Source organism: Pseudochaenichthys georgianus, chromosome 14, assembly GCF_902827115.2.
Source record: "Pseudochaenichthys georgianus chromosome 14, fPseGeo1.2, whole genome shotgun sequence".
NCBI lineage: Eukaryota > Metazoa > Chordata > Actinopteri > Perciformes > Channichthyidae > Pseudochaenichthys > Pseudochaenichthys georgianus.
Window position 1 is genome coordinate 17965492 of NC_047516.1, and position 21895 is coordinate 17987386.

The following is a 21895-nucleotide window of genomic DNA, read 5'->3' on the forward strand; positions in this document are numbered from 1 at the left end:
CACAGATACCAGATGTTTTGCTTTTGATTGTAAGAGCTTATGCTTTATTGATTGCTGTTGGGTTATAAAATCGATTTGAACAAATAAAATGTTTCTAAAATACAATTGTAATAAATTGGAACATTTTGTATAAATTACAACTCAAATGTGTACACTGCAGACCACATCAACAGGGTAAACACAATCAAAGTAGATCTGAAAAGTCTATAAAAACTATTTTACAACCTAAAAATATTTAAGAACTAAATGATAACGTTATTATATTTATCACAACTTTTCAAATACGGAAGGCAAACCCTGTTTCATATACACAGAATTGACTCTATTGTTATTCATTTATTTATACATTATACGGTAACACTTTGCTGAACAATTTCTGAAGAAAAAACAAGAACCAAAAGCAAGTGATGTTGTCGTTATGTGCCTCATTAACAAAATAATACATTAATCAACATAAGACATGAATTAATAAATCAACATTCTGAGAAAGTATTAATTCATCTTCCTCTAACATGAAATATTAACACTTAAATAACGGTTAGAGAGATTTAAGGATTGAACTTGTTCTATGTCTAGTTGTATAATTTGTTGATTGTTTTTCCGACCTTTTGTGCTCTAATTCTGGAGGTTTTGAAATCTATAGGTTACTTACGTAACCCCAGTTGTGAGAGTAACATGAAGTGAGATGTCTCACTATGGGATGTGCCTCATCGCGGAGCAAACAGAAGCATCAATCTCATTACGCCAATCCTGATTGGCTGGTGATCTTGACGTCAGCGTCAGGGGAAATCACCCCCTATAAATAGCCTGCGCCACAACGCATGCGTCATTCAAAATAAGCACCTCTTCTCGCTTCACCATAGCAAGGAGGGCCGTCTGGTGAGACATCTCACTTCATGTTACTCTGAGAACTGGGCTTACGTAAGTAACCTATAGTTCTCATTCATAACACTCCGTTCGCTGTCTCACTATGGGATATTGTAGCTCCCGTATTGCCAGACGAGCTTATCTCGAAAATCGCCAACCGATCAGAATTTTAACAGGTAGGACTCCGACTCAACCAGGTGCCCAGCACTGCTTGAGTCAAACTGGGAGTAGAACGCCCAGACTGTTAAAAGGCGGACACAAGTGAGCGGCGAGGACCAGCTCGCCGCTTGCAATTACCAATGTCTTGAATGGGAGACATCCTGGACAGAGCCCAGGATGCAGCCAGACCCTGAGTCAAGAGAAAACTCGCGAACCCGAGGGTGCCTGCGAGCTCTGACTTGTACGGGCAGCAATTGCTTCCACAAAACAGTGGGAGAGCCGTTGCTTAGTAATAGGCTTGTAAGGGATAGCCCAGGACACAGGGGGCTTGGTCATTATGACAAAGCACCCCCGATTATGGTACCGCTCACGGGCCAGGCCCATAGAGCCAAGTGCTCTGGGTGTGGATGAAAGATCGCCCCAGGGACAGTATGTCCCTGCGTAGTGGGAGCTGCCAAGGCTACCCGCACAGCAGCTGATATATCTCCGCTAGCCAGTACATAGCTGGCCAGTGTGGAGCTATCAGAATAAGTGTGTGGCGTTGCTCTCTCACTCTGGCCAGAGTTGGAGGTATCAGAGCCAGGGGTGGAAACGCGTACAGAAGGCCCGGGGGCCAATCGTGCGCGAGTGCATCCACGCCTAACGGTGCATTTAGATCACGCATCGAAAAGAACAGCTGACACTGAGCGTTGTCTTTAGATGCGAACAGATCCACCACGGCTCTGCCGTAACGCACCCACAGCTGGCTCACAATCCTTGGATGTAGAGTCCAGTCTGCGTAAAGTGGTGCACCTCTGGACAGTAGATCTGCCCCGAGGTTCATCACTCCCGGTACGTGCGTCGCTCTCAGAGAGAGGAGACGTCTACCGCTCCATAGGATAAGTTTGCGCGCCAGTGTGTGTAACTGGAGAGAACGCAAACCCCCTTGGCGGTTAATATACGATATTGTGGTCCTATTGTCTGTCCTCACGAGGACGTGATGTCCCGTGAGGAAAGGCAGAAAGCGTCTTAGGGTGAGAAACACCGCTAAAAGCTCCAGGTAATTTATGTGCGCCCGCTGGAGGTCTCTGCTCCAGAGACCCCTCACCGGGCGACCTTCATAAATACCTCCCCAACCTGTCAGACATGCGTCCGTGGTGACCACTTTCCGTGAAAGGACAGCACCCATGGGCACACCTCGTACTAGAAAAGTCGGGTGCAGCCAGTGGCGCAGTGCCATTACGCATCTCACAGTAACCATCACTCTCCGCGCGCCATGGCGGGTTTAGTTTTAGGGCGGCCACCCAGCGCTGAAACTCCCTCATGTGTAAGCGTCCCAGTCGTACAACCAGGATGGCTGACGCCATGAGCCCCAGCAACCGCAGGCATGATCTGAAGAGAACATGTTTGCGCAGCTGGAAAAGAACGAGACAAGCTCTGAAAGCTTTCACTCTTTCCACTGACAAGCGAGCTGTAAAGGGCACCGAGTTCAGGCGTAAACCCAGGAAGAGTATAGTCTGCGCGGGGCACAACATGCTCTTCTCTGTATTTATTACGAAACCCAGGTTGAGTAGGTGCTTTACGAGGACATTTGTCTGCGTAACAGCCTCCTGCTCCGACTGTGCGAGAAGCAGCCAGTCGTCCAGGTAGGTCGCCAGGCGAATGCCCTGTTGTCTCAACGGGGCTATCGCGGCTTCCATACACCGTACAAACACCCTTGGACTGAGAGACAGACCAAAGGGGAGTACTCTGTATTCATAACAGATCCCCTGAAATGCGAACCTCAGATATTTCCTGTGTGGGTAATATACTGGGATGTGAAAATACTAGGGCTGTCAAGTTAACGCGTTAACGCAAAAAAATAACGCCACTAATTATTTTAACGCGATTAACGCATGTGGATTTTTTTTCCTTGGCCGCCCCGTAGTTTCAGAGCGCATCGAGTTTAAAATACCATCTGCTGACAGCCTCGCTCCTGGCGCCCGCTTGTGGCAGACCACACTTCCACGCTCACCGGCAGGCACCGACTGGCCATCGGGAGGACCGGGAGGGTGTGTGTATGTGTGGCCCGAGCGAGCGAGAGAGAGACCTTACGTGCATTGTTGTTGTTAGCATCTGGTGCTAGCTAGCTGCGCTAACGGATATAAGGAGCTGTTTAAATGAAAACAGAGGAGCGCTCTATCCACACAACTGCGCCGAGCACTTGACTTCATGCAGGAAGCCAGACAGTGGGACATTGTACGAAAAGTCAGCACATTCATGATTGCAGCGTCCAGGCAGCTCCCGTTCGAGCATATGCCTTGAGTTGCACATAGCTCCAACGATCCAACACACACACACACATACACACACACACACACACGCACGCACGCACGCACACACACACACACACCATTTGTATTGTATGAGAGAGGTTCCAGGTTGAATTGAGGCGAATATTTGTAATGTTCAGAGGTTGTTGTGTTTAATATTCATGAGAATATTTGTCATTGTTCAAATGATAATAAACATTAGCATAAAGCATATTTGTCCACTCATATATTGATAAGAGTATTAAAAACTTGAAAAATATTCCTCTAAGGTACATTTAGAACAGATCAAAAATGTGCGATTAATTTGCGATTAATCGCGATTAACTATGGACAATCATGCGATTAATCGCGATTAAATATTTTAATCGACTGACAGCCCTAGAAAATACGCATCTTTCAGGTCGACTGATGTAAACCAGTCATCTTTTCGCACGAGCCGCAGCAGAGATGTGTGAGCATTCTGAACTTATATCTTTTTAGATATTTGTTCAGAGCCCTTAAATCAAGTATTGGCCGAATTCCGTTCCCTCCCCGTTTGGGAACGAGGAAGTACTTGGAATAGAAGCCGCCCTGACTCTGCTCGGCGGGTACAATAGATATAGCCCTCTTTTCTAGGAGCGAGAGAATCTCTTTCTCCAAAATGAGGGCTGACTCTCCTCGGGCCTGCGAGTGCAGAATGCCCGAGAAGCGAGGAGGGGTGACAGCGAACTGGAGTCTGTAGCCCTGTGTTACTGTCTTGAAAACCCAAGCGGATGATGTGAGCATCTCCCACTGCGTGCTACTTAGAGTCAGTGAGGATGTCACATCTCCTCCTCTCTGAGTCTCTATTTGTTGTGTTATGGGGCCCTCTAGTGTCTGAACACAGTGGTGCCCCTTATCGACAATACCCACCGACACTGCCCATGCGCGTGGCGGTGGTGCCTTCACAGCCCCAGCCGGCACTGCACATGCGCGTGCCGGTGGTGCCCTTAAAGCCCCAACCGGCATTGCGCATGCGCTTGGCGGTGGTGCCTTCACAGACCCGTCAGTAATCCACCTTTTGAGAGATGCCGTAGCTGCTCTCAGAAGGGGAACAATTGGCGGGCTGTTTATTGGCTTTATTGATTTTCTTTTCATTTTTTTGAGCTGCGCCCTCGGCCTGAAGCCTGGATGCATCAGCGGCAAATGTTTTATGACAGAATGATCAACCAATGTGTGACATGTGTTTGTGCAGACTTGAGGATGGTGTTTAGGCATCTCTCGAGGCGGCGGGAACACATTCACGGAGGGGAGAAGGAGGGGCTGTCTCGCCGCTCGCTTCTTCTTCGTCGACTGCTGGCCGAAATTCTGGGTTGGCTGAGCCTGAGCTGCAGCCGGAACCGGAGAATTTCTAGGCCAGCCTGCCCTTGTCTCCAGCCTGTGCTGGGGACTCGGGGTGAGCTGCGACCTCTGCGTCTTCGGTGTTTTAAACCGAGCAGAGTTCGAGGCAGCTTGGGCAGTGGACTGCTGCTGCGAGAGCAGCGGTTGGACCCTACGAGGGAGGCAGAGGTGGAGTGCCTCGTCCTCCCTCTTCTTCGTCTCACACCTCCTTTGCATGGAGGCGAGAGCAGAGCCGAAGATTCCCTCGGGAACGATGGGCATATCCAGCACATCCTCCTTTTCCCGGTCTGGGAGAGTGGTGAGGTTGAGCCATCTCGCTCTTTCCTGCACCACCATGATCCCAATTGCCTTGCCTGTGGCCTGGACGGTGCAGCGTTGGACACGGAGACAAATGTCCGTGACCGCTGCCATCTCGTCCAGAGTGGCTGCCCCCGGGTTACCCGACAGGTCCTCGCAGAGCTCCGCTTGGTAGGCGGTTAACAGCGAGGACACATTCAGGGCCCTGGCGGACAACGCTGCCGCTTTGTAGGACTTTTCAGTCATTGCTAACTGAAAACGGTCCGACTTTGCTGGCAGCGTGGGGTTCCTGCTTGGTGACGGGCCCACCTTTGGTAGAAGGTGAGCTGCTACCAGCGGTTCCATGGGCGGCATGCAGAGCAGGCCGAGCTTCTCCATTCCGTCACAGTCTAGGGAGGAGGCACCCTGGATTGGGACCTTGTTGCTGAAGGGCCGGTCTCTCCACGAGACCGACACCTCATCCAACATCTCCGGGAAGACTGGAAGGAGTTGTCTCTTTTTCCCCGCTTCTTGGGGAAGATGTTTTCCCTCGTAGCGGGACCTGGAGGTCTCCTTGGCCATTTCGGGCCACGGGACGTTGAGTCTGGCCGCAGCGCGTTTACACACGGCCTGCAGGTCCATGCTCAGACCGGGCGAAGCTGGTGTGCTATCGCCCAGGAGAGCAGCACTTGCCTCAGGCTTTGCAGCCTGAGCCGGTGACATGAAGGTGTCCTCTTCCTGTTCATCCGATTCGGACAGGAGGAATGCCAAGGCATCCTCCTCTTCGTCCTCCTCGTAGTCAAGACCGAGGACATCCTCCGCGGGTGAGACCATGGTGAGGTCTAACCGGGAGCCCCAGCTTGGTTCCCGCGGGAAACCGTTCCCGCGTGTCTTGCCGTCACCGGGTCCCGGCCTGCCAGGGCGCGGGATTCCGGTTCTATAGCCATAGCAGATAGTGAGCCCCAGACCGACACGGAGAGGGGCTCACTCTCTGTGACGGACGCCCCCGTGTCCTGACTGCCGGTCGGCGGGTCCGTGGACATGGGGGGGGTCCTGTTCCGACATGCTAGCTTGTCGAGCTAAACGTCGGCGGAGGCTCTTAACAGTGAAGCGGACGCAATGTCCGCATGAGCCGGGGTTGTCGATAGCACCTCGGGCGTGTTCCAGCCCGAGGCAGGGCGAACAGACCTGGTGTGTGTCTGTGCCCGAGATCTTCAACCCGCAGCCGCAGAGTCGAGCCACCGAGTCGAGCCACCGAGTCCCTGACTCCTCTGGTGTGAGGGAGAGGGGCGTCCATCTTGGTCGCCTCGTGGCGTGGAGAGGGCCCGCTCTCGACAGGTGGGACGGGAGAAAAGATAAAACCACCTTGTCCTTAATCCGGAGAAAAGAACAGTGTGGGTCTTTTATTCCCGGAGAATACTGACTGGTGTGGCAGTATGCTCCTTAAATCCTTTCTTCCTCCGTGGAGAAGAGAAAAGAAAAAACTTCCTCGCTACCATGGTGTCGGTAGAGAGGGAGCGAGCTAGCAACAGGTGTGCTGCTAGCTTGAAAAAATCGGACCTACCTTACTTTCTCGGGTAAGAGAAGGGCGAGGTCGATTTTAAATACTAACAGCGTTAGTACTACCGTCTTCCTGCGAAGCAGAAGGAGTAGCCGGCGAGCGCCCGTCGACCGAAATGGGTATTTGGGTTCAGTCTGTGGACAGTGAAGCTTGCCCGGCTACTGTGAGATGTGCTCTGAAGCGAGAAGAGGTGTTTGAATGACGCATGCGTTGTGGCGCAAGCTACTTATAGGGGGTGATTTCCCCTGACGCTGACGTCAAGATCACCAGCCAATCAGGATTGGCGTAATGAGATTGATGCTTCTGTTTGCTCCGCGATGAGGCGCATCCCATAGTGAGACATCAAACGGAGTGTTATGAATGAGAACTCCCCTGAATGAACATGCCATGGAACATTGTTAATCTCGCCCTCCTCATCTCTTAGTCCTCTACTGTCAACACACTGATCCTCTCTCCCTTCCCCTCGATCACTGCCACCTCTCCCTTGTCCCTCCTTTCATGTCCCTCAGACATGAACCCAAATCGGGGGAAATCATCATTTCTGTCCATCTCTTATTTCGCTTTCTCTCCCTCCTCTGTCCCTCCTGCTCCCTTTTTCTAACGCTGAGAGTCCAACAAGAGAGGATTGGATGTGTCTGTCCATCTTTCCTTTTCAAAGCTCATGCCCCTACTCACATTTTTTGTCCATTTTGAAAGACAAAGAATTGAATCTGGTTTTATCCGCTAATAGAAAAAGACTAATAGTCATTATCTGAACTCTCAGACTCACACTGTACAACTGACTGAGGTTCAGCAGTCCCATTCCTGGACATAATGGGCTGGATTCCATTCAACATTTTGATGGACAATGCCCTAACCTCTCTGACAATTAACCCTGCTGTATTGGAGCTAAGCTGGTGTGTGTTGCATGGTTGTGTGTATGTGTGTGCGTGTGTGTTCATTAGTGGTGGACTGGGATTTAAAAAAGGCAACAGGCCAATAAGGGTTGGGCGCTATACCTTTTAGGTTGGATATTTTTGAGTTACACAATGTTGGAACTCTCATATGATCACATTATATGGAATATTTTTGGGAAGAAATGCTAAAAAAAAAAAAAATTGGAAGCTATTGACAAAAGATGAGGCTTTTCAACTCTAATACAGCTTCACGATATATTTCTAAATGGTACAGTGATTTTATATAAACGATGATACTGATTTAGATTAGATTTGTCAGTATCAACCCAATTTAAAAAATGTTTACATGCAGTATAACAATAAATGTACAGGTTGATTTTGCTGCCTACAAGTCAAACTAGACCAATTTACCCCTGACCACTGCAATGTTTTATGAAAAACTGTCTGTCTCTCTGTACAGCAACCAATATTAATGTCTGTATGTTTATACATGTTGTTCAAGGGATAGTTTAGATGTGTTGATGTGAGATTGTATGATCTACTATAAATAAATGTGTACGCTATATTTAGACATTTTTCACTTTCATCTTACCTTGAGACACCTTCTGACGGAGAACTGAAGGTGTTATATCTATTTATGCTTCTTTCAAAACAACCACATTGCCTTCAAATAAACCTTCACTAAACTCAAAGAACTTTATACAACATCACATAAAGACATCCAATCTTTGATATCGCTTTAAATGCATTGTGTGTGTCATTCGTTTTTGTCTTAATTATTTGTACTGCACTTTGTTTCTACAGTATGCATGTGATGCTGATGTCTCCTGTATGTTATTATTACAACATCTCATTACAACTCATTCTTTGATTTATTGGGGGTGGGGATTACAATGTGGTATAAGGTGGTCACTGCTGTGTCCTATACTAAACTCCATTGAGAGTTGATGGTAAGTTGAGTAATCACTTCAGTTTACTAACCCTTACACTGCTTTTACTCAGGCAAACTGTTTAAGTAACCACCAGTAAGACCTGTTACCCTTGTATGTTGTCTTATCTCAATGTGATCTTAGGATGTAATTTAACCATTTATTCTTTTCATTTTCTTTTAGATGAGAAAGTGATGTCGGACGATGAGTTCACCTGTGACCTTTTCCGGTTCCTGCAGTTGCTTTGTGAGGGCCACAACAACGGTGAGGATGAGTCATGTTTCAAATGAGGAATATGAGACTCAAACCAAGTTGAACATTTCATTACAGCCAACATTGTCAAGCCTTACTGCCTTTCAAAATGTTGTGTCCTTTGCTGCAGATTTCCAGAACTACCTGCGAACACAGACAGGAAGCACAACCACCATCAACATCATCATCTGTACCGTAGATTACCTCCTCCGACTCCAGGTGCAACTTTTCATTTAGCTTCAAGTTAGTGCAATAAGTAAAGAGTAAAATCCGAAGTTTTAAAGGTTGTCACTAAAACTAGTATGTGTTGATTAATGTGTGGCTGATCTAGAGACTTTAAGTACTACAAAAAATGGATAGACCTTTGTCCCTATAAGAAATAATGTTTCAAAGTCTTTGTATGATATGCTAAAAAATGACTTACCTCTAATTTTGTTATAATCCAGGAGTCTATCAGTGATTTCTACTGGTATTACTCTGGCAAGGACATCATTGATGATCCCGGCAAAAAGAATTTCTCCAAAGCTATTATGGTGGCGAAACAGATTTTCAACAGCCTGACTGAATATATTCAGGTAAAATCTGAAAGAAATCTGACATTTGCTCTCTGCTTTTATGCATGTAACACATGGTTTCTCTGTCCAGGGCCCGTGCACCGGCAACCAGCAGTCGCTCGCCCACAGCAGGCTGTGGGACGCTATTGTCGGGTTCCTTCATGTCTTTGCCCACATGATGATGAAGCTGGCACAGGTACACATATATTCAATATATTATACTTTACAAGTGAGAATTAGTTGCTGTACTTCCTTCCCCGGCCTCAATTTACATGGATTTGATCAAAATTGACAACTTTGATCTCATGACACTTAGTTTTCTGTAAAAATGACAGAAATCACCGAAAAAGATTATGCTCCTTAGGACTACAGTAGCTCCAAGTGTTGCAGTGATGCCCATTTTTAAATCTAGCTCTGTGATGTTATCATGAGTCTTAAAAGACAGGGTCAACTTATTGTGCATCATGCTAGTGAAGTCTCCAGAGAGACATTACTTCAGCAATGTCTCTCTGGAGGCGATATGCGTATAGCATTTTAAACCATATGACTCGTTATATATGCATGAAAAACACTAAGTGGTTACAGGACCTATAGTAAAATGTTTGTAAACCTTCGTTCAATAGGTTCCTGTATACACTGCATACAAAATGACAATGATTAAATGATTATTTCAACCATTTAGTTGTGCCTGTATAAGCTGGTTTCAAAGGTTTTTTTTTTTTTTTTTTATCCCTATATATGTTGAAATTAATTTTAATGGATGACTTTTTTTAACAAAAGACATTTTGATCTGTCACAGCAGGAACATCACAAGTGTACATCTTAAAATGACGGATGGCTGCTTTGGTTTCAGGGTCCTGGTGTTTGCATGCTGGCTCTCGGTCAAACTGTCATGGCTTACCGGGACCCTTGTATAGTCCATAGTCATTTTGAATGTGCTTTTCCGTCCATGACAAGTCAAAATGTCTGTAGTGAAAAAATAAGAGGAATATATGCATTGAATGGATTAGACATTATATATTTTTTTCCAAACCACTCTTTTACTTTTACATTATACAATGCACTTAATCTTTAAAATATTAGACAAACCAACATGACCAAAAGTGAGGAATCAAACTGATTTCATATTATATAATGTTACTCAATTTCTACAAATAAAAGGTCCAAATACTTGAAGGGAAATCCCAAGACTTTTCCACTTTATACAGTGCTGTCATCGAATGAGGCTAAGGCCTTTAATATTAGCACAATATCCTGCATGTATAACCCTTTAATCGTACATTCAAGACGTTGTTCATCAGTTTTCAGATCAGCATTCTCCTAACACACGACTCACACAGAATTACTTTCCCATGCGCTGTCCTCCTTGACCTGATAGTATCAGCTGTTCTACCTTGCAGTCATCATATTTAAATACTATGATAAACAAGTAAATATGCAACATTTTAAATGTTTAAAAAAGTTAAATAATCATAGAACAGGTTGTAAAAGATAAATGTGTATGATGATATAAATGCATGTTTTAGTGTGTAGATCTATTAGTGTCCAAATGTTGTTTAATTGTCAAACTAAAGAAAATGTGTCGTGCACAACAGCATTTGAAATGTTTTAATTGTCTAACAACTGAATATTTATCTATTATTTAAACTGTCTTCCACATGGTCAATGCAGGGTAAAGTATGTATCTATTTTATTTATCTATTATTGATGTGATATTGTGTTTACTAGTCTATAATCTTTTCAATGTTGGTTTCCCTTATCAGGTTGTTTTGTACCCACCTGCTTTTAAATATCAAATACAGACCATTTTTAATACTTTAACTTGTGCATTTTATTATGACATTGATCAATGTCATCAATGCAACAATGTTTTTGTATTCAACTGTATTTATTTATTTTTTTAATTTAATGTATTTTTTAGTTACACTTATTTATTTTTGATTGTTTTGTTTTAATGTTATTAGCATTTTATTGCACGACTTAATTTAATACACAATTATTATTGGTCAATTTGGACATTTCAGAGGTTGTAAGGGATAATGTTCAGCAAGGTGTTCATGGAGCCCTGTAGGTACTATTTGTAGGTACTTAAATAAAATATGTAACACCTACTCATCCATCCATCCACATTAGGCAACAAGGAGAGCATACTAAATATAAATTCTCCGCCGAGTAATATTTTCCTTCCTACACATTGCTTTGCCTTGTTAAGCATTCATTATATGTACAGCAGAGAGAAGTTTAAAACCATCATTATTGTAAGTAACAACACACATTACTTTTGCTGAATCAAATATCTTTAGAAAGAAGCAGGTGATTACAAACTTCCTGTGAGAGGGACTGACTTTTAACCTCCACTGGAGTACACACTTTAATATGGGATTATTTGGTGTTGAAATATACATTTTGATGTGAAATCCACTTTGTGTGCACACATTTAACACGGTTTACTGTACTGCTGCCGTTCCCTTTTACTAATGATTAACCTGAAGCGATATGCTTTTTATTTGCCTTGTGTTGATTTGTGGCTTCTTGTGGCTTTGGTTTGACACTATTTTAACCATAACATAACATTAGTATATACAGTATATTATACTGCATATACATATTTAAACATATATATATATATATATGTTTATATACATGGATGTCATGGATTTAAACTGAAAGTGTGTTCATAGCAATCCATGGTATATTTAGGTTGAGAATACTATTGGACATTATATCCTGAGACTTTGAGTTTGCATTTCTCTGGATAAAGAAACAATGAATTAACAGGTGGTATAATGTTTATTTACAATACAAACCTGCAGACCTTTTTAGACAACATTTTTGCAGATGTAACCTTCTACGGTAGCCAGCAGGTGCAAATGCACGACAACGGCCTTGAACACTTCCATTAGGAGAAAACGTGCTGCACTTCCAAAAATGACATAGAAATATACAAAAACAGTCAACAAGGGCTCCGGTCCCAGCTGTTTGTTTCACTTTGTAGTGTCCCCGCTTCATTAGCATGTGATTTCGCACATTTGTGTTCTTATTTGCATCGTTTCTTCAGCTGCAGTGCATTGCTCATATATTGGAATTGTTTTGGGCCATTGTAGCGCGTTTGCACCTGGTGGCCACCGTACTTTCCTGAAAGGTTCTTACATGCCATGATGTCTGTCTGTGTCACAAAAGATTTAGCTAATAAATCTACCTTCATGAATATTTCCGTCTGACATTTAAGTTTTCCTAAACCACATTGACACTTTTTATCCCAGCATGAGGGTATGGTGGATGAACTACTTTTTGCAGCACCTTATTTGTTGTGAATGTGACTTTAAGCAAAACACAGTATCATGAATGTACATCTCACAACATCACATGAATTTGAGTTACGACAGTATATAATCAAAACATTCTGTGTGACTGCTGCTGAACCTTTTGAATGTGTTCTCCCTACCAATGACTATTACATTTCTATAAGTCCATGTACATTGAAATGATATAATGTTTGCTGTCATTACTGTAAGACCTTTTGCATTTCTTTATGGTCACAGGACTCAAGCCAGATTGGTCTGCTGAAGGAGCTTCTTGACCTCCAGAAAGACATGGTGGTTATGTTGCTTTCACTGTTGGAGGGTAAAATTGTTTTTTTACTCATGTTTAGCAGTTTTCATCTCTCCTTGTCTTTTCCTTTGCAAATCAATATTTGAACTATCACTCTGTGTTATTCAGGAAACGTGGTGAATGGTACAATTGCCCGCCAGATGGTAGACATGTTGGTAGAGTCCTCAAGCAACGTGGAGATGATCCTGAAGTTCTTTGACATGTTCCTCAAACTGAAAGACATAGTGGCTTCGGATGCTTTCAAGGATTATGTCACAGACCCTCGAGGGCTGATTTCCAAGAAGGACTTCCACAAGGCCATGGACAGTCAGAAACAGTACTCTTCTTCTGAGATCCAATTTCTTTTGTCCTGCTCCGAAGCAGATGAAAATGACATGATCCACTATGAGGAGTTTGCTAATCGCTTTCAGGAGCCTGCCAAGGACATCGGATTCAACATCGCGGTGCTCCTCACAAACCTGTCTGAGCACGTTCCCCATGACATCAGGCTGCAGAACTTCCTAGAACAAGCGGAAAGTGTGCTGAACTACTTCCGCCCCTTCTTGGGCCGCATTGAAATAATGGGCGCCAGCAGAAAGATTGAGCGCATATACTTTGAAATTACTGAAGTTAACCGCAAACAGTGGGAGATGCCCCAGGTCCGAGAGTCCAAGCAACAGTTCATCTTTAACGTCGTCAATGAGGGCGGTGAATCAGAGAAGATGGAAATGTTTGTCAACTTCTGCGAGGACACCATCTTTGAGATGAATATAGCTTCACAGATTTCAGAGCAGGAAGAGGAGGGAAAGGGGGAAGAAGATGACGAAATGGACGAAGTCGCAGTTGAGGGAGGACCAGGAGGGGGAGAAAATGGAGGAGGGGATGAGGAGAGTAACGGTGATGAAGGGCAGCCTGAGTCGAGCTCTGCCTTTGCAGATTTTATAAACAGCATGCTAAGCTTCTTCAGCATCTTCACCTTCCGTAACCTTCGCAGACAATATCGCAGAGTGAGAAAGATGTCCTTCAAGGAGATTGTGGTTGCTCTGTCCATCTTTTTCTGGACCATCCTCATGAGTATACTACACTTCATTTACAGTGTGTGCAAAGGCTTCTTTATGATCATCTGGCAAACACTGTTTGGAGGTGGCTTAGTCGAGGGAGCTAAAAATATCACTGTGACGGAGATTCTGGCGAGCATGCCAGATCCCACGCAGGACGATGTGCATGGAGACGGACCAGGGGAGCTGAGGACAGGGGAGGAACAAGACACTGGGGGCGTTACGGACACTGGGGACGCGGGGAGTGGAGAGGAGGAAGAGGAGGATAACCAGGACAAAGAGGGTGGGAGGATACCAGGTGTGGATGTTCCAGGTGGACTTGGAGACATGGGGGTAGAATCACCTGTTGAACCTCCAACCCCTGAAGGAACTCCCATAACAAAGAGAAAAGTGGTAAGATTTAGAAGACAACTAAGTTGAATACAAATATGTAAATATTAACTCATTCACTGGGTAGTCATCAATCCAGCTTCAAGTGTATTCTACTCTTATTGACACACATCTTCCTAACATTAAGACACAAGGTTCAAGGCTTTTATTTGTCATGCGTACATAGCTACAGTGTAGTTATGTCGATGAAAATCTTAAGTCACAGGCTCCACCAACAGTGCAACACAATAACACTGAAAAAAACAGAAAAAGTAGTGCAAGTAATACAAACAAATAAAAAATAGTGCAATAAGAGTCTATATACAAGTGATTGGAATATGATATATTAGATAAATAATGTGTAAGTTGCAGCCAGATTAATGTTATGGATGTTCATAAAAAAAAAGGTTCAAGTCAAGTTTAAAAGATAACTCTATCTGTGAAATAGAAAGGCTAAATTGTTAGTGGCTATGTAATGTTTTGTTTTTTACAGGCACCACAAGAGGCTGAAGCCAGCCAGAAACCCCCTGAACCGGTTCCTGTAGCAGAACCCGAAAAGGCTGAGTAAGAGTTTTGAGTTGTTTCTCATTTACGTTAGTTTGCTCTGAAGATATAATCTCACGTCAATAGTTCGAGATAACAGGCTAGATTGTTTGCTAGGATATAAAATGTATTTGGCATGTAAAGTTTATTTTCATTACACTTGTTAAATTACAGAAAATAGGGGCTTCTTTGTGGGGGTCGTTGAGACTCATGGCAAATTCAGAGTCACACACCTGCCACAGTGACAGCCTTGATTTGTATGTTGACGAAAACCAGAAATAAAATAATAACTCCACTGTGTTTTGGTTGTCAGTGCTGAAGCAGCAGAGAAAGCAGAGAGAGAATCCCAGAGCAAGGAGGAAGCACGGCCAGAAGCACCAAAGAAATCTGCCAAGAAAAAAGAAAAGAGGCCGAAGAGGGAAGGAGGCTTTCAAATCTGGACTGAGCTGGAAAACCAAAGAATTAAATTTATGGTGACACATTTGCTAGTATTTTTTCGCAGAATTATTTGCTAGCATAATTTCAAAATCTCTGAAATTACCTTCTCACTAATCAACTGAAATAATTTGAATCTCTCTGTCTCTTGTAGAACTACCTCTCCAGAAACTTCTACAACCTGCGGTTTTTGGCTCTGTTCCTCGCATTTGCCCTGAACTTCATTCTGCTGTTCTACAAGGTAAAAAGATAATATTGTCTTTACTGTAAATGATTATGTTGGACTTGATTACTAAATAATACTCTCTTCAGGTGTCTGACAGCCCGCGTGACGGTGAGGAGATGGAGGGATCTGGAGCGTCGGAGGGAAGCGGGTTCTTCGAGGGCTCTGGGTTCTTTGAAAGTTCAGGAGAAGAGGCTGAGGGATCGGGAATGAATGAGGAAGAAGAGGATGAGGAAGATGTACCAATATATTTCTATTTAGAGGAGAGTACTGGCTATATGCAGCCTACTTTAACCTTTATTGCTGCCCTGCACACAGTCATCTCATTCATCTGTATCATTGGCTACAATTGCCTCAAGGTATGATTGGTGCACAGTAAACAAAAACAGTTAATTCGGTGTGTAAAATGTGACTTTTGACCACAAATTTGACTCCAAAAACGTGCATGCTGTGATTGTTTTGCCAGATTCCACTGGTGATATTTAAAAGGGAGAAAGAACTTGCTAGAAAACTGGAGTTTGACGGCCTCTTCATCACCGAGCAGCCTGAGGATGATGACATTAAGGGCCAATGGGACAGACTGGTCTTGAACACACCGTATGTAGATGAATATAAATAATTTGTCTCTAAAAACTGTCAAGATTTAGTACACACACAATTCATCTTTTTAAAATAACAACAAAAATGAATGTCCCTTTTTTCACAGCTCTTTCCCAAACAACTACTGGGATAAATTTGTCAAAAGAAAGGTGAGTTGTGTTTGATTTCCATGGTTTTTAAATGGCTGTGTTGAACGAACAACTGTTACATGATGTGTAATCTAATGTCTGTGTCCAGGTTCTGGATAAGTACGGAGACATTTATGGCAGAGAGAGAATAGCTGAGCTCTTGGGTGTCGATTTAGCCTCCCTGGATGTGAGTCAACAACATGAGAAGAAACAGGAGGAACCCGACAACTCTGTGTTCGCATGGTAAATAGTTTCAATAATTCAGGACCTCTTTTAATAACACTTCGTCTGCCATATTCATCACATACATATCGTTCTCTATGTACAAAAGGAACATGTTGTTTGAATTCATCTTCAACTGGACCAGAAGCCTTTCGATATACTGCCCAAATATTCCACAGGTTTGACTTAAAACTAAATCGACTTTAGGTTAAGTTTGCTGTAGATCAAACAGAGTACAATACATAACAACTTACTTACAACATCAAAAATAATTTAACTACTATTTATAACTCCTAATATAATGCCTGCTGGCCCTGACTTCAAGATTTTCCTTTACTTTATTTACCATGCTGTTTACTTTCTTCTTCTCAACGAGTCATATGTCAATACATGTATTAATACAATAATACATGATACATGTATTAATACAATAATACATGTATGTATACATGTAGCAGGAGTGGTGCGGGTGACACTAGTATGTATACTAGTGTCACCCGCACCACTCCTGCTTTTTCTCAAACCATAGGCTGCATAATTACCTGCTTTTTAATTTCCTCATTTAGTCTTACCCAAAATATATTTGACTATATTGTTTTGTATAGTTAAAAAATTTATAAGAGAAATAAATTGGGATGTTAGACTTTGAGACCCTTTACATGCACAAAAACATATGACAAAGAGAAAACCCTGAAAAGCACAATAGGGCCCCTTTAAGGCATAAGCTAGACATTTTAATATCAATCTTGCTTTATCTATGTGTGTTCCTGTTAATCAAAAAAGAAGGTGATCAGAAAGTAAGTATACAAATGAAGGAAGAACGATCAGCATGAAATGTGCTATGAATCTTGAAGGAAGACGTCCCGTTAGTGAAGGAACTTCCCAAAGGGTGCTCAGAGAAATACCTTTATTAGTCCCACAGAGGGGAAATTTGCAGCGTTACAGCAGGAAAGAGCCACAGACAAATTAGTGTTGCATATCTTACATGCGTTAAAAAAGTACTAAGTTATAATATAATAAACAATATGCTAAAAACTCAAACTAAAAAAGTTACATAATTTAATCAAAAACAAATCAAATCTACAATTCAAATCCTGTAGCAGTTCTTAGGATTTAGCAGCCCTCTATATATTACAGTTATTAAAGATGGCATATGTATATAAAGTATATATTGCACATAAAGCACATATTGCACATAGTTTGACGGTATTTAACAGCAGCAAGTTACACAATTTACAAAATACATACCTTGTAACAGTAACAAGGGTTTAGCAGCCAGGTATAAATTACAGTTATTAATGGCATACATATATTGCACATATAGCACATTGCACAAAGTTGGTTTGTATTTAGCAGCAAGGGGTGTTATAGTCTGTGTTGTGGTGTGTGTAGGAGGGTCTACTAGGGGCAGTGCTGGTTGTAAAGTATAACCGCTGCAGGAAGGACCTGCGGTATCTCTCCATGTGACAGGTCCTCTCCTGATTGTTTTCTGGGAAAATAAAATGCAGGAGAGGCCCATTATGAAAAAAAGTGTAGCCTAATAAAGAGATATCTGTGTAGAATATAATTGGTAGGTGCAGCTGGCAGGCGAAGGTTAAGAGAAGATAAGAAAATGACCTTGGGTGAAAGCGTGGGAGCGCTGTCTTCAACTACAGTTACCGTGCATTTTTCTCAAAGTTTCCTTGTCTAATAACAAACACGCCTTCATGTTGCACAAACAAGCAGCACAGGCCAGAGACTGATGATGTGTTTTAATTCAAAGGTGTGTGTGTGTGTGTGTGTGTGTGTGTGTGTGTGTGTGTGTGTGTGTGTGTGTGTGTGTGTGTGTGTGTGTGTGTGTGTGTGTGTGTGTGTGTGTGTGTGTGTGTGTGTGTGTGTGTGTGTGTAAACATACAACTGGATTAATGAAATTTGAATTATTTAGCACCAGTTGTGTGAACGTTTTTAAAAAGTAGCACTATTATGTTTTTAGGGTTAATTTAGTGTCCCTTTAGCTAATTTGACTTTTTTTCTTACATTTCAATAATTTTAAATAAAAAAGCATCCAATAATATATCTCTGTAGGACGACCACCGTTGACTTCAAGTACCAGATCTGGAAATTTGGCGTTATTTTCACAGACGGTGTAAGTAAATCTTTACTCATGTATATTGCACTATATACTGTGGTATACTTACAATTTAAATGCGAGCTGACCTTTGACAACTGAAAAAACCTTCCCTCTTATCTCTTTGCAGACCTTCCTGTATCTCTGTTGGTACACCATCATGTCTCTGCTTGGGCATTACAACAACTTCTTCTACGCCTGCCACTTGCTGGATATTGCAATGGGCGTGAAGACTCTGCGCACCATCCTGTCCTCCGTCACACACAACGGCAAACAGGCAAGTGCAGACAAAAGCTTGAAATTACTCATTCAGTATTATTGTACTTACTCCGTTCCCTTCTTGTCTGCACTAGCTCATGATGACAGTGGGCTTGCTGGCCGTGGTGGTGTACCTTTACACTGTGATCGCCTTCAATTTCTTCCGCAAGTTCTACAACAAGAGCGAAGATGAAGGCGAACCAGACATGAAATGCGATGATATGATGACCGTAAGCCGCTTATGATGCAAAAAAATGCACTTTGGTACATTTGTGACAACTCCACTTCTTAAGCGATGTGTATTTACTCAACTTTGCAGTGTTACCTGTTCCACATGTACGTGGGCGTGCGTGCTGGCGGAGGCATCGGTGACGAGATAGAAGATCCTGCTGGAGATGAATACGAGCTTTATCGCGTGGTCTTTGATATCACTTTCTTCTTCTTCGTCATTGTCATTCTACTGGCCATTATTCAGGGTAAAGACACTCTTACATTTCATGTGATTGGTTAAGAGGAAAGGGGAAAATGTAAAGAGCCTTTTCAGACTTGCTTGTAACTGGATATAGGAAAAGGATTCAAAGTTATGTTGGGAACCTGACATATCTTGCAATGACTCCCCGTATGATTACTTTAGGTTTGATCATTGATGCCTTCGGAGAACTCAGAGACCAACAAGAGCAGGTCAAGGAAGACATGGAGGTATGACCCTTTCATTCATTGTTCATTCAATCAACATTAAGCTGTCTTTGGCTCTTTTTCTGCTGTAACAACATAAATGTCCCCTCTGTGGGATTAATAAAGGTATTCTGATTCATTTGACCCTTGTATTCACCAAGTGGCTCTAACCCTCATGACGGATTTTTGTGCAGACTAAGTGTTTCATATGTGGCATTGGAAGCGACTACTTTGATACAACACCGCATGGCTTTGAGACCCACACTTTGGATGAACACAACCTGGCCAATTACATGTGAGTGTACCTCCTCTGCGTTCAGTGATATGATGTATCAATGAGGAAAATATTAACATGTGGGTTCTTTTCAGGTTCTTCTTAATGTACCTTATCAACAAAGATGAGACGGAGCACACTGGTCAGGTTAGTCTGAATAGTTGTATTGCCTTTTTATTTTTGGTGTTTTGATGTATTAGTCAGATTAAAACTGACTGATAACCAGGGGCAGCGGGTATTGGAGACTAGAGAAGACTTCCCTCAATTATTGGTCCCTTTACTGTTGTGCACACACCATTGTTGCCTAAAAGTAGCATCATATACAGGATACTGCTAGGGTATATCATGTTCATCATCTAAAAATATCAGCCTGTAGTACAAGGCTACATTTTATACAGACAAACATTTAATTATCAAATAACTATTAAGAACTAACAGTGTTGGAGGAAGGACTTAGATCATGTACTTAGAGGTGAAAGTATAAATACTACGGTCTTAAAATATTCCTGATTTCAGTAAAAGTCCTGATTTTAAAATGTTACTTAAAGAGCAACTTGCAGGTTTTTTTTTTTTAATAGATGTATGCTTAACCTTGCCTGAAAATTACAATTCAAAAAAGTTAATGCAGGATTTGATATTTTTTACAAGACATAATGTTACGGTGTGTGAAGCAAGTAGGACCCAAATGCAGATTAAAGGCTCAAGGATCAAGGCTATATATACACACAGACAGAACACTCACCGAGGACAAGCCAAATCACAAGACAACCCGACAAAGAGAGACATCACTAAGCCACCAGGGTGGGAGGAGGGGGTCAGGAGGACGGGTCTGAACTGACCGCTCAGGGGCACGGCAGAGGACCAGGAAGGGGTCTCGACCGGACGGCCCGGGGGCAAGGCAGAGGACCAGGAAGGGGTCTCGGGCGGACGGCCCGGGGGTAAGGCAGAGTCCAAAAAGGGGGATTCGGGCGGACGGCCCGGGGGCAAGGCAGAGGACCAGGAAGGGGTCTCGGGCGGACGGCCCGGGGGCAAGACAGAGTCCAAGGTGGGGACCATGGAGGGGCGAAGGCAGCGGCAGGAAGAGTCAGGGGGCCGGGCCCGAGGGCGAGGACCACTGCACTCAGGGGGCCGGGCTAGAGGGCGAAGACCAGACAGCTCCGCAGGAAGGCGCTGACGGGACAGTGCCGGAGGCCGGGCAGGACCCGGTGTCGGAGCTGGTGGGACAGGCCTCGGCAGGATCCCCCACAGAAGAGGACCAGGACACGGGATTGGCAGGACCCCCGGCAGGAGAGCAGTCGGCGGGGCTTCCAACAGCACAGGACAAAGGGTTGGCAGGACCCCCGGCAGGAGAGCAGACGGCGGGACCCCCAACGGGACAGGACAAAGGGTTGGCAGGACCCCCGGCAGGAGAGTAGTCGGCGGGGCCTCCAACGGCACAGGACTAAGAGTTGGCAGGACCCCCGGCAGGAGAGGAGTCGGTGGGGCCTCCAACGGCACAGGACAAAGGGTTGGCAGGACCCCCGGCAGGAGAGTAGTCGGCGGGACCTCCAACGAGACAGGACAAGGAGCTGGCAGGACCCCCGGCAGGAGAGTAGACGGCGGGACCCCCAACGGGACAGGACAAAGGGTTGGCAGGACCCCCGGCAGGAGAGTAGTCGGCGGGACCCCCAACGGGACAGGACAAAGGGTTGGCAGGACCCCCGGCAGGAGAGCAGACGGCGGGACCCCCAATGGGACAGGACAAAGGGTTGGCAGGACCCCCGGCAGGAGAGCAGACGGCGGGACCCCCAACGGGACAGGACAAAGGGTTGGCAGGACCCCCGGCAGGAGAGTAGTCGGCGGGGCCTCCAACGGCACAGGACTAAGAGTTGGCAGGACCCCCGGCAGGAGAGTAGTCGGCGGGACCTCCAACGAGACAGGACAAGGAGCTGGCAGGACCCCCGGCAGGAGAGTAGACGGCGGGACCCCCAACGGGACAGGACAAAGGGTTGGCAGGACCCCCGACAGGAGAGTAGTCGGCGGGGCCTCCAACGGCACAGGACTAAGAGTTGGCAGGACCCCCGGCAGGAGAGTAGGCGGCGGGACCTCCAACGGGACAGGACACAGGGTTGGCAGGACCCCCGGCAGGAGAGCAGTCGGCGGGACCTCCAACGGCACAGGACACGGGGTTGGCAGGACCCCCGGCAGAAGAGTAGTCTGCGGGACCTCCAACGGCACAGGACCTGGGGTTGGCAGGACCCCCGGCAGAAGAGTAGTCTGCGGGACCTC

At 44.5% G+C, this 21895-nt stretch overlaps 1 protein-coding gene across 2 annotated transcripts in view; it reads left to right on the top strand.

Annotated features, from left to right (window-relative positions):
• Window positions 1-21895, top strand: part of LOC117458215 (ryanodine receptor 1-like) — a 63409-nt gene that overhangs the window by 37455 nt on the left and 4059 nt on the right. For both annotated transcript variants that reach the window (XM_034098548.1, XM_034098550.1), the window contains 20 exons: window positions 8522-8602; window positions 8721-8809; window positions 9037-9165; window positions 9236-9340; window positions 12687-12768; window positions 12865-14186; window positions 14656-14726; window positions 15019-15178; window positions 15295-15381; window positions 15453-15722; window positions 15830-15960; window positions 16070-16112; window positions 16201-16334; window positions 18378-18438; window positions 18551-18697; window positions 18774-18908; window positions 18998-19154; window positions 19313-19377; window positions 19548-19648; window positions 19723-19774. In XM_034098548.1, the coding sequence (XP_033954439.1) occupies window positions 8522-8602; window positions 8721-8809; window positions 9037-9165; window positions 9236-9340; window positions 12687-12768; window positions 12865-14186; window positions 14656-14726; window positions 15019-15178; window positions 15295-15381; window positions 15453-15722; window positions 15830-15960; window positions 16070-16112; window positions 16201-16334; window positions 18378-18438; window positions 18551-18697; window positions 18774-18908; window positions 18998-19154; window positions 19313-19377; window positions 19548-19648; window positions 19723-19774 (3422 nt within the window). The remainder of the gene's footprint in view (window positions 1-8521; window positions 8603-8720; window positions 8810-9036; window positions 9166-9235; window positions 9341-12686; window positions 12769-12864; window positions 14187-14655; window positions 14727-15018; window positions 15179-15294; window positions 15382-15452; window positions 15723-15829; window positions 15961-16069; window positions 16113-16200; window positions 16335-18377; window positions 18439-18550; window positions 18698-18773; window positions 18909-18997; window positions 19155-19312; window positions 19378-19547; window positions 19649-19722; window positions 19775-21895) is intronic.